Below are 13414 nucleotides of genomic sequence, written 5' to 3' on the forward strand. Positions count from 1 at the left end.
AGCAAGGAAACTACAGAGAGGCTGGAGGGAGAAACTCTATAGGGCCTCAACTGGGCCTACTCCTGATCTGTGTGTATGTGTTGGTAACTGTGCCAGCGGTCTATCTTATAGCACAAACGTTTGAGCAGGTAAGACTGCATCGATGTACCGGTTACGTAATTAGCTGGAATCTTAGCTGAGTGGGCCAGCTGTTAGATATCACATGTCCTTCATGACCACTTACACAATCCTGACTTCATATCCCCTCCTGTTCTGCCGACCTCTGCATCCATTTGAACGTTAGACATTACAACTGACAAGGGGTAGGATAAGGTAGTCTTTTCTGAAAAGACTTGATACCTGTCTGGTAATGTTCAAATTAATCATTTAAATGCGAACGAACAACAACGTGAAAAAGACTGGATTCTCACCAATGCAATACTCCCGTGATATGATATTCATTTATGTACAGGATCAGAGGTACAGGATGGAAGCTTCACATTTGTTTATTTGAAATTCAGCTCAAGTTAGATAAATATTTGATAATATTGGGGGTCAAAATATCAATATTTAATCTACGGACTAGTCGCTCTTGCCTTGTCTTTTCCTCCATGGCTACCCCATGTCCTACACTACAGACTGATACTGGCGAGACCAAACGGGAAAGATCCAACATCCTGGAGTCATCGTCGGTCTCCATCGAGAACTTATCACACCAGACACCCGGCCCCGTCACACCCACCACTGCCAAACCAATCCGCGCTACCATAGGAACAACAGGAGGACTGGAGTCCGTGATGGAGCGGAGGGTCACACTGGAGAACAGGCACGGCTTTCCTATCGTGGAGGACGACATCTTCTGGTCCAGGGAACTAGAGAACGCCCTTCCCAAAGGTTTTCCAGCCAGATGCTGTAGATTTAGCGCTAGCGTTTAGAAACCATTTTGCTAACAGAACTTGAAAGGCCCTCGCGACTAACGTAAATGTAAATCGAACACCAGTAAGAAATGTATTTTGAAGTCACATATATACGCGAAAAGTGTTTTGGCATTGAGCCCATCTCAGAAAGGAGTTAGAGTGATTCTAAAACCAGATAGTGCAAAATAACATGCATACAATGCCACCTTTCCACTTCTCGACGGTCACTAAAACTTTATTTGTGTGACTCTTGATTTTATAATAGGAATATTCCGGGAATATGATTCACGCTACAAAAGTATGATACAAAAGACACAAGAAAAAATACATAAAATGTCACAAATTCGTAACGTTACAACGATCCGTCAGATTTTTGGCTGCTCGCTCATCGGACGCAGCCTTTTGTGCAAAGGGGGTATAACGAAGTCAGCCTACTATACACTCCTGTACTTCACAGGGTTCAGTGAGGTCGAAGCTGACGCCTGGATGGACAGGACGCGGAAGTCTCGAGTCACGTCCATCCACAGGGCGACCTGGCGCACGTGCGGACAGGGCAAGAACAAACACGTGCGTCTGGCGGACGGGACCGCGGCCTGCGCGCGGTACAGGCACCCGTTCATACTGCAGGTCCAGGGTAGGCAGGTATTTCTAGAAGTGGCGAGATAGTAAACACTGTAGAACAAGGGGAATTTTAAAACCTTACAGAAAACCTTACAAAACTAACAGGCGATGCAGATAGCTCACTGTTTTTTTTTTCAATCTAAACAACCTATGCTATGTTAGATGTGCTGTGCTCTACTATGTCCAATTTTTTTGCCATGTATAGGCCTCTCATGTACTGTTACAGAAGTGTATGTAAACACTCAAATACATTGACGACAACGCGGCCGTATCATAGCCTCTAGTTCTAGTCCTGTAGTTCTAGTTCTAGTTCTAGTCCATAATCTGCAAACTTCCTGGTAGGAAACACTTACAGAAACACGTTTCTCGTGAGTAGTGAGGAATAAACTACAATTAAACAAGAGTAAGTGACCACCTCTGCATAAGGACTATCTGCAGTGTGGCCACTTTTTGGTGGTTCATTTGATAGTTGTTCCCATTGATACCCTGTTTAAAGTGATCACCTGGCCAGATAGGCCATGTTCTGTCGGACCCGTGAGTGATCGTATTGGGCAACTTTGACTGTACTGTACATAGAGATCGTACTGAACATTGAAACATTGTTTTCAAAGTAAAATCTTACATATGTAACGTTAGGTCACTTTCTTTGCCCTTTCTTAGGCGAGCTGTACTCGTACTACCTGGGCCGTCTGCTGGGCATAGATCACGTACCACCTGTTGTCCTGGCGGTTGTGAACGGTACTGCACCGCTGTGGTCACCTGTTGCACCCCTTCTGTCCCACATGCAGTGGGAACAGGGCGTGCTGGTGGCGCTCATCCGCTGGATAGACTATTTGAAGAGGTATCAACTTCTTTTTTGCTTTTTTAAAATCAAAAATCCAAGACGAGTAAGTCTGACTTTGAAGGAAATCTTTTGGCACTTTTACCACTTGCGAAATGTGGCAAAGCAAAGTATGGTGCATCGATACAGGTTAGACATCCAACAATAACCACAAATTAATCTCTACAATTGAATATAAACCCATTCTACTGGCATGCCAGTGATCTACCAGTTCCGCCAGTTTCATAATTTGCCACTGACGAAGAGATTGAGATTGTATCTTAAGATATAGAAAGCAATTATGGATGGTGTGGTATATTTTTGATAGACGACATGACATGTTTCGCCATAGCTGCACTTTCAAGTCCATTGATACATGTATCGTGTAATACCCAGAGGGAAGATGCCTGTTACGCTACTGGAGGGGGAAGTGTCAGGACAGGACCGCCGCCTGCTGGCCATGGGAGAACTGCAGCTCCTGGAGCTGATGCAGTGGAGCGACCTGATCATCCTGGATTACATCACTGCCAACTCAGACAGGTTTGTCATGTCTGTGATCACACAGAATTTGGTTACAAACTATGGTTCACGCGAGACAACATGGTTTCACGCAAGACTATTGTCCACACGAGGCTTTACAAAAAAGAGTATGGTGGCAGGACTGACCCAAAAATGACCACTTAAAGAATGAGTCACGTTTAAGCCCGACAGACCGATATACAGACTAGCTTGCAGACCGACTGATAAACAGACAACAGACAGACAGACAGATAAGACAGACACATAGACAGATAGAAGGACAGGCGGATAGATGGACAGACAGGCAGACCACTTGTGCATAAAGGTTACAAAAAACTTGCATTATACATCATGTAACACATATCTTGCGTATCTGCTTGACTTGTCCCTGACAGTGTACCACAAAATTCATTCATATAGAAAGGCGCCAACAGCACGCCTCATGGCAGATACAGTACGCTCCATTGAGTGTGAATATTCCTGTCTATAAAACAGATAACTGTCAGGAGTCTGGTTAAGCTAGGTGCCAAACACCGTGGATATCCTTTATTAAACTCATTTATCATTTTGTGGTCTGTGACGATATACACTTAGAATCAATGGCCTTTCCAGACTGCATTCTTCGGTACGGCTGCTAGCTTGAATTGTCAATGGATAAAATGTAGTACAATAAAATGCGCTTAACTGCTACCAACTGATTTATGTACCAGAAATAATCGTCTTGTAGTATCGTATCTCCGATATGTGTTGCACTATTGTCAGAGTGGCGTCAAACCAGGACGCAGCCGACCTCAACAACGACCCGGTCCAGATGAGGAACTACATCCACAACCTGCAGAAGTCCCAACGCGTTGGCGCTATCTGGCTGATCGGTGAGGAACTGCAAGCCACAGTATTATCAATGATCGTTCAGCAATAATTTCAAGGGTCGACTACGGGCCATCTAAAGGAGCGTTTCATGATGTGCTGTGCTTGTATATGTCGAAGGCTTGGTACCATGGTCAGATGAATTAAGAGACTACATTTGTACAGTTAGCATGCAAGTCAAATCTACTGTGATACAACAAATCCTATTTCATATCACGCTCGCGGTGTTAACAAAATGTTATGCCAGATTCGGACGGGAAGGATTTTGTGTGAGGATATGTCTGAAAACTACATAGTCTTGATTTAAAAAAATAAATTACACAGCAGCCCTGCAGAATCTAGGGGGGGGGGGATGCCAAATAACCGACGAAAAACACGTACGACACAACGTATAAAACGACACAATACACCACGACACGACAACACAAAAAGCACAGTAAACTGCTACGAAATAAACCGTTGTTCTCTTTCTAAATCTCTAGACAATGAAAGCGGACTTATTGACGGATATATGTTACTTCAGGACAAGAGAAACGGTGACAGGTTCACCCGCTTCCACAGGTAAGGAACCAGAATCCTCATGTTCATTCTATAGAAAGCGGTCCGTCAAGTGTTGTGAATAGTGATAAATGTATTCGCATTAAGGAACAGACTTCAGCACTTCGGTAGACTGCGAAGGATGCTAGAAGTCAGCTACCATTTGTCACAGCATGCTGAGTCGTTCACTGCGGGGCGGTCGGGTTAAAACCACTTGTCCACAGCTGACCACGTAGCTTTTGTAAATCGTTAGCCACTTATTGGATTCCCCTTAATGGTACTTACTCACGGTCAAGATCGATTTCCCGCGCGTACTGCCGGTTCGATCGGCGTGGGTTTGCGGGCACTCCGGCTCAGTGGGGTTCAAAAGAGTCCAGGAAAATTGGTCCACTATGGTGGTCGTCAGAACGACTCCCAGCTTGAGTGATGTGTGAAAATCAGGCGTGCACATGGGTGGGGTAACCACTGTTGTCTGTATATCTGTTCCGAAGAAGACTTTAGGCTATTGTTGTTAAACAATTGTTGTCTGACAGTGTGCTTCAAGTTATAGAAAATTGGCAGGGTTAGTAAATACAACGAATGGTTGCACTTTGCACTCAAAAAGCTATTAAGGAAAGCCAATTTGTAGAAAAAAACTGAATTGACAAAGAGGAACTTTGTACCATCTGTAGACCAAAGTAGAACGTAGCAACATTTACACTTCATAGTCTTTTTCGTCATTGAGGGACTTGGGCATGCGTTTTGTAGACCAGTAGTCTATATGTTTTTGCGTTTGATAATTTCTTGACACCATCGTATTCATTTGAGCTTATTTTATGTTTTACATGTATGCTGTTGTACATATGATCAATGGCGGCGCTAAAACAAATTTCGTGTCCTAAAACTTGAATGTGTAATCACTGTCTGCAATTATCTTTATTAAGAAGATGCAGAATTGTCTCTACATTTAATTAAAAGAAAACAAACTTCTCTTTGTCCAAATGTACAGATTTATGTTGGAGCGGATGTGTTTGTTCCGGAGATCGACCGTGAAGCGAGTGGAGGAGTTACACAGTCTCGGTACCGGAGCCGCGGAGTTCCTTCTGCGGACCGTGGCTCACCACGAGCCGCTAACCGGGCTGCTGCCCCCCGTACCGTCCAAGATTCACCTGGACAGGACCCTGGCGGACAGGATAGCTCACGTGTACAACAGGATACGGCACTGCATGCTCGCTAACATGTCACCGATGTACTAAAATGTGGACATACATGTAGTAAATTTTAGTAATTACAGATTATCGATAAACCATTAAGCCTGGTTACCACCCGGATAGTAGTTCACTCGGACATTTATTATACACTATATACAGTCGCTTCTCGCTCCGACGTTTATATACACTATATACATGTATATACACAGTCACTTCTCTTCTATTCTAGTAGGTAGCAGAAGCAAACATAGAAGCGAACGACTACCCGGATGGTACCCAAGCTATGGATCACTGAAAACGGTGTATTTTTTCTCGTGGTTTAGAACTTTGATGTGTCTTTGATTTGCTAATTTTATTCTAATTTATCTGTAAAGGAAACATAAACAAACCAAGACAACCAATCAAGCATTATTTGACATACACAAAGAGTGACAAATAGATAGATAGATGAAAAATCCCCTTGCATTTTGTGAATCAAACATCAAATGGGCCACAGCGCAAGTATTGACTCGAAGAAATCGTTGTACAACGTTAGGCCAAGCTGATTCTATTATATTGATGACATCCTCTGGGAACCCCAAAACTGATGCATAAGCATATATAGCACATACATAAGCATATATAGCACGTACATAAGCATATATAGCACATACATAAGCATATATAGCACATACATAAGCATATATAGCACGTACCTTTAGATTTGCTCATTTTGCAGCCGTTCTGTACGATTTACAGTAAGGTCAAAACCCTTTTTTGTGGAAATGGGCAAAAACCGACGCGCACACGAATGTCATCCATATAGACTAGTCAACATAGATAAGTTGTGTAGGTATGGAGTCGGGCCTCGACATCCACCAGAGGGACTAACTTAGAACTAGACCACCACATAAGAGGTATACTTGGCCGTAAACAGTGATGTATAGTACTTGTTGCATGTTGCATGATGAAATCAACAATATCCGGTCCATACGTCCACTTTCCCTGCTATGCCTTGTGGGGTTTTGTGTCGTTTTCCACGATGCAGACTGGCTGTTAACGCTAAAGTTGTCTCCCAACATTGAACTGGAGACATCTCCATCAACGTACCATCGTAAAGTAGCGGCAAACATACATCAAGCTGTCTTCTATTATCCTGTGCGAAAACGCAGTTTGTCCATAAAATTACGATCGCAGCTTGGGTAGGTTTTAGCCGTGCGCGGATTGTTGATGGTCGGCGGTTCAGCACCAAGGACAGTGGAACATTTAATAGCGGAGATGTGAATCATAACATAACGTACTAAGTCATAACGGGATGTGCTGTGGGCCGAGGTACATCGATCAAACTGTTCTTTATCATTATGGCAATGCGATGTCTATTGGCAACTTTTTTATTCAGGTCTAAAGATATCAGGATTTGTGGAAAATAATAATTACGACATAATGTTTGTCACAAACTGTTGATAACAGTTGATACAAGCCTACGTAGGGCTATTGAGCGGTGATAGATATTTTGGTTGCTCTACCTTTGGCCGACAGTCTGAATAAAAGTTCAAACTTGAACTATGCGGCTCTATGATGTCTTTCTGAGGGACGACTGCAGTATGCAAGATGTAGGTAGCTTGAGGGATGAATCTACTCTACTATATACTGTCTCTAGAAGAAGAAGAAGGAAAAAATGAAGAAGAATTGTCGGTAAATTTGAAGAAAAGAAAAAAATTCTTTGTACAAATGTGCAGATTTATTTTGTATTAATAGTACTATATATTGGTTGCTCTACCTTTGTAAGTTTCACATGGAATGCTGCATCCCAGGCGTTGTTTTGAATTTTAATATGATTGTATCTGTAGACAGAATATTTCCCATTCAAAGTACCAGAAACAACACATTAAGTACGCGATGGTATAATAAATAACAGTCAGTGGTGCAGTAGGTACATTCTTCAATAGTGTAGCCAGTAATGACTTTTAGATCCGTAAAGCCGTTTTCCTCTGCTATGAGTTACCTTAGATAACTCAGACTTGACGTGTGACTTAATCTCCCATCTGTGCCGTGATGCGTACGGACTCCTGAGTTGTGGCTACAGTTCTGAGACAGTCGCCTAAGTACCCGGCACGGCGTTCAGAATATAAACGGCGCGTTTGTGCCTTACAGAGGGGATGTCGTGAGAGATGTAATGGGAAAAAGATCCCCGTTAGACAGTTAATCCGGGTAGATCCTTCCTGGCGGGAGCGCGGGGACGGAGTGGTCGCCGTTAGACTGATGGAAGGGGCCATCACCTCCTGACCCCTGACCTCGCGGCCATTATGTCGTCCGTACGTACTTACTCAGCGTTCCCCGCGCGGACCATTAAACTTCTGACCCTTCCTTCATCAACTTTCTCCAACATCCTCCTGGTCCAAACTTGTGGGGAGGTGATTTCGGCAGGCTGTGTGACAGCCGGGTCATTTGGTGCGTTCTTTACAACGCTGTATCCGGACCAGTAAAACAGATCATCTGCTTTTCTATTTCAACCTTAATTACGCACGCAGCCTCCCAAAGGCGTCGGCTAGTTTCAGACGATGTTTCCTTTTGTTATGGGCTGTGTTTCTTGCGGAAACAATTTACCACCCATTGCGCTACTCAAGAAACCCGTTCAAGGCAGCATTAAAGCTTAAAGCATCAAATTACATGTCGAAATAAAGCTATAAATATGCAGATTGCGCCATAGATCACACGTCAGCATAAGTGATCTCTCAGAGGGCCATTCCTGATGAGTATGACCGTACGATGACGTCTTTAATTTGATCACTGGACCGTTTCCAGGTGATTCACTTTCCCTTTCCGGGTTCCATTCCATCTATCTTCCGTTTTCGAGACATGTACAGGTGCAGGCATATAACGGCCACTTTCGAAACTTCCACACCTGTATTAGATGCAGATTTGGGAAGCTGACGTTTTTTTAAGACAGGTGTACGTATATAACGGCCACTAGTTTTGAAACTTCCACACCTTTATTACATATGGATTTGGGAAGCTGGCGTTTAAACGTCGTTATTTTCGAATTTATCAAAGACTTAAGTCTCGTTTCCTGAAAATACATCCGCAAACTGGTTTCTTCAGTATCGCAATGGGAGGAGAATAGTTTTCATAAGACGCAACAACACATACTATGGTGAAACGCCGACGGTCCTAACTTCTAAAACGTTCACACCTGTACTAAATAAGGGTCTGCAAAGCCGGTATTTCCCCCTGCACCTTACGTCTCCTGTGCTTTGATCGCGAGGCATACGCTTCACCATAATCACCATCTTTAGCAGATTATCGGAACCACCGTGCACTTAGAGTCGTTCTGCGAGCAAAGCCGGCAGCCTGAGATAAGGGAGCGCGCATCCTCCCGGCCCAGGGTAATCATTCTTTACCGCTTTACCGCACCGGAGCGGCGCGATACGTCACGCCAGCACGGGCGGAGGGACCTTTTCATAAACGAAGAGCTTTTCGCCTGGAAAAAAAATGAGAAATCTCCGAAGTGAATCCCCGAAGGGTTTGTGTAAAATCGATGGTGAGCTGGGAGCATGTTATCGTGTGATGGGGATTATTGATCGGTGGGTTGGACGGGGAAATTGGGGCGGCAGTTGGACACTTACACCGTGATTGAAAAGGTACTGTTATGGGGACAGTCAGACAATTGCAATAACTGGCATTTAACAAAGTGCGTTCACTTGGTTATGAGGGAGACGCTTTGATATCCGTAAGGCTGACGGTTTTTTTGGCCACGGTCCAACCTTTTGATGCGCTCTGCTTGCAGAGTTGAACACAAGGAAACGACGCTACGAGCGGAGATCGTCGATAACTGTTCTGCTTTAAGCGTCTGAAGGAGTGTTCCGAGGAAGGAAATTGGAGATTTAGAGATAGTGGAAGGAACAAGTCAGACGTTAGCGTGAAGCCGTCTTTACTCATGACGAGATTACAGGGGGAATATATATCACAGGAGGATCTAGGAGCGACGGGGGCATGGATCTTTTCATATCGGGGTTTTGATAGGAAACAGCCATACCGTTTTGTAACAATTATGAGAAAACAATCATGTTTAAACATTCGGGACACATATCGCTCGACTTTAAAGTTTGCAAACAGGCCCTATAGACTATATATCACCGTTAGCGTGAACGCCCTGGGACAGCGGTGAGTCTATTGATGCCTGTATCGTTCAATTCTGCGTCATTTAATCCAGGCCCTAAAGGTAACTAAGCGCACAAAGTACCCAATAGTTTACTGCGGATAAACTTGTAGTCACTTCTTTCTACATCCTTAAGCGTCGCAAGGTTCGCGAGAGGTTAGTGATCTCTTCAGGCCTTTGTGTTTTGCTAATTGGAGAGGTTTTGGCATTATTACCTCCCATCCCACGAGACGATTTCATCAATACATAATTTTCTAAACGTCCTGATGGAACGAAAGAGTGCACAGCGCGCAGGAATCCCCAGTAATAGATGATCACCTTTTCATCCGCCCCGCGAACCTCCAGTGAAAACTGGAGCACAGGGGACGCGTATACATAGCATACTCTGCCCGCGAGGAGCACACGTGAAGTGTACAACGGTGCAGCGACTAAGCAGCTGTAAACACAGAGGAGTAGAGGATCAGTGAAGGGACCGACGGGCCATGACGGGACGTCAGCGACAATCGTGTGGGCAACAAGGTGTCATCAGTAGCGGGAGTTGCGTTTCTGGGACACTCCGGAATTGGAGCAGTTCCGATGTCATCTGACCCGTACCCCGCCTGACGAGCCCGGTTATTACTGGGGGACCTGATGTCGGCGATAGGTGTACGTCAGCTTGGTGCAGGTGGTGGACCGGGCGGACCTGTCGGATTTACCGTCGTTTAAGGGTTAAGACGTCGGTGCAACGATGTTGTTTCTTTGGGAGGAGTTTGAGTCGTGCTAAACAAGAAGTCTCAAGGACAAACATTCTACTGGAACCCTTGAAGTTGACGAGCGCAAGAATGAAGAGTTATATGCTACGAGACTTGTCAGCGGTTATCGTACAACTGCAGTTCTTCCTCAGCGCGATTGTGCCCATTCTCGGAGCGGAGGCCGACGTGACCGGGCTCACAGAACCGATGCCCACGGAGCCCGCCGGACTGCGCTACTGCAGCCTCTTCGGCAACCGCGCGCCCAAGCCCGAGCACAAGCTGGTGTCCTGTCCCTGGTTCCGCCTCGACTCCTGCTGCTACCAAGAGGAGGTCGACAGGTCAGTTCACGATTAATCCAGATGCTTTTAGAAAATATAAAAGGGTGATGTTCTATCAGGCATAGTCGTAAATACGTCCGGTTGAAGGAGAGTTATTGGGGCTGTGGCGTTCTCCGGAGTACGCTGTGACAACACGAGGGCAGGGGCGGTTCGACTTTTATTATCAATCAGCAAAAAATCACACGGCTGTGCAGGTTACAGAGTAACACGGCGTATAAATTGTACAGAATTATTCTAGAAAACCTTCTGAGGGTGCGAAACCGTTAATAGCTTTAAAATTCCGATACATAGACCTTAACGGAGCTGCCTCTCAATTTTCGGCTAGAGATTCATCTTAATGAATATCCTATCAAGCCGATCAGCTGCTGTCTTTGTTCTTCGTTGTTCGATCATCGATTTTTTGGGGGTGATCTTCCGCATGAGGCCATCAATACCAAACGACGTGAAACGATCCACGCATGGAAAATGTTATCAAACGGTGAGCAACTGCTCTGCGTTAAACAGCTCAGCTGATGATGAGATAAACTCTCTTAGAGAAGAAGATCGATCGCCGCAGTACGTTGTCAGATAACGTCTTAAGTTATGCCCATAATTTAGATGGTGAAATGTTCATTTAAAGGAGATGTAACGCAAAGGACGCGGTAGATACTGGGTATGCCGTACATCTTGTGTACAGACATGAACATTTAACCACTGCAGTGTTTATCATGGGACCCGAAGGTCATGGTCGGTAGTTAAACTTCTACATGCACGTCTGATTTACCAGAGGAGAGCGACATTGGAAAACCTCAGATACCTAACTTTTTCTCTTGACTTAAGATTGATCCTTTACAAAGAAGCAATCTTTCAAAACTTCTTTTTAGATTTAATTTGACTAGAAATTAGACATTCCGCCGTACGTGCAAATACGTGCTGTCTACGTGCTAAAACGTGGGCAATCTTTTGGGATCTGTAACTGGTAAGTATCACGTCCGTACGAACTCGTAGGAAATCCGACGTATTTGGGAGCACGCAGACACGCCGTAGAACTTAACTTGCAGGCAAAACTTTGTGTGCACCTTGCGCAACCGTGCGAGTGACGTGCGTTGACGTCCTCCCTGCGTTTGCCAGTCGCCAAGTTCCCAACGTTTTCAGAAATACGTGGCGGACATGGCCTTCCAGAAAAAGGTACGGACAAATCACACGTACGGCGGGTTGTGCCCTTAGCTTAACGGAATCTATTGTGTGATTTTGCAGGCTGTTTCCGATCGTGACCCCGCCCCGAGGCGCTGACCAGGTGTGCCGGGACCACCTGTACTACCTGAAGTGTTACATCTGTTCCCCCCACCAGCACCTGTTCTACCACGAGGAGACCGTCACCATGTGCGAGGAGTTCTGCAACAGCATCTTCTGGGCCTGCGCCAACGCCACGCTGGAAGGGGAGCGCATCAGCGACCTGTACTCCAACGGGAGGGAGTACTGTCTGGACCGCAAGTTCCGCGTGGAGAAGGAGAGTAGCGGGACCTGTTATACTGTACCGATTGTCATAGAGCAGGCAGTCAGCTCCGCGAACAGTCGTGATCATCTCACAGCGGTTAGAATTACTCCACTGATTACATCATGGGCACTTTTCATTACCGCGAAGTTAACGTTACTGTGATGATTCAGCCGGATTGCCATCTCAAGCGACGCGCATTAACACAGGCGGTTCAAAAACGCTCTGGTAAAATCGGATACTCGAGGCGAGGGGTGGATTGCATTCGAGGAGGCAATAGTTGGAGGAGGCAAATTAAGCAAACGTCACCGGAAAAGGACATAAAAGTGGAGATGCGGTAATCTTTCAAATGATTCCTTGAAGTTGAAGGAGGGGACTGGAATACGTAGAAAAAGTTCAAAGTTTTATACAAACCGTTGAATGGGATACCTTTGACTTTTGGTAAATACCACGTAACGTATTGTTGCCATTATCGTGAGTTCATGACAGTATAACGAAAATGGCAAAATACCTGAGCATAGCTGAATCATCGGGACATATATGTCTTTGACAGGACCCTTGTCGCTTTCATGATATGGGTGACTTCGATTTTTCACTGGCAGTTTTACACTTCTGTGATGTGGACATTACAGACACATGGGCTCGAATAAACAACATAGTCTTGTATTTTTTTCTCTCTCGGTACTCTTCAGAAGACTAGATCTACAATGGTCTCCACTCTTACACTGAATGATAAGTGGGTGAAAGGGTTTTCGTGTTCTCTTCAGAAGACTGTAGATTTACTTCTAGAGAAGAAATCGCCTCAACAGATAGTCATTCAGTCATTGATTGGACTGCGTCTCATATTTGGTCTATACAGAAAATACGATCAAGGAATGGATATAGACTAGACTTAAAAGTAGTTTGTATGTTATCCATCCACGGGAAGGTATATTTCAAGCCTTTATCATCATAAGTAGAAGAGATATGGCGAGCTTGCTTTACCGAGATAAATCGTATCAAAGAAACCACAGGTCAAAGAGACGTCTGCCCATCATCTGCCGCTCCATAACTAGCCGCCGGGTATAACATGTCATGAAGGAGATAAAAGCTATCGTCTAAATCTGATAAAATGTTGTTCATTCGTCTGTCACAGATGAGTCCATTCCAAGGGAATTTAACCGTTAGGAGGTCAGTGACTATGTAAGCCCCCCTTAAGAACTATAAGGTCTGTTGCTCAGAGAAATCATTCATCATGAATACAGATTCTAAAAGCGCCCCAAGCAAGGATAACAACATGAAAG

At 44.8% G+C, this 13414-nt stretch overlaps 2 protein-coding genes across 2 annotated transcripts; both read left to right on the top strand.

The window, feature by feature from the left end:
- The first annotated feature begins 590 nt into the window (after positions 1 to 590).
- On the top strand, positions 591 to 6699 carry LOC118428554 (four-jointed box protein 1-like). Its single transcript, XM_035838648.1, has 7 exons — positions 591 to 873; positions 1354 to 1530; positions 2178 to 2358; positions 2734 to 2877; positions 3619 to 3728; positions 4206 to 4284; positions 5249 to 6699. Exons 1-7 carry the CDS (start codon positions 591 to 593, stop codon positions 5493 to 5495), a joined length of 1221 nt encoding a protein of 406 aa, XP_035694541.1. The 3' UTR covers positions 5496 to 6699.
- A 2850-nt stretch (positions 6700 to 9549) lies between these two features.
- Positions 9550 to 12681, top strand: LOC118429252. The gene is made up of 2 exons (XM_035839719.1): positions 9550 to 10657; positions 11894 to 12681. Exons 1-2 carry the CDS (start codon positions 10410 to 10412, stop codon positions 12294 to 12296), a joined length of 651 nt encoding a protein of 216 aa, XP_035695612.1. The 5' UTR covers positions 9550 to 10409; the 3' UTR covers positions 12297 to 12681.
- The last annotated feature ends 733 nt before the right edge of the window (positions 12682 to 13414 follow it).

Source organism: Branchiostoma floridae, chromosome 13, assembly GCF_000003815.2.
Source record: "Branchiostoma floridae strain S238N-H82 chromosome 13, Bfl_VNyyK, whole genome shotgun sequence".
In the NCBI taxonomy this organism is placed as follows: domain Eukaryota; kingdom Metazoa; phylum Chordata; class Leptocardii; order Amphioxiformes; family Branchiostomatidae; genus Branchiostoma; species Branchiostoma floridae.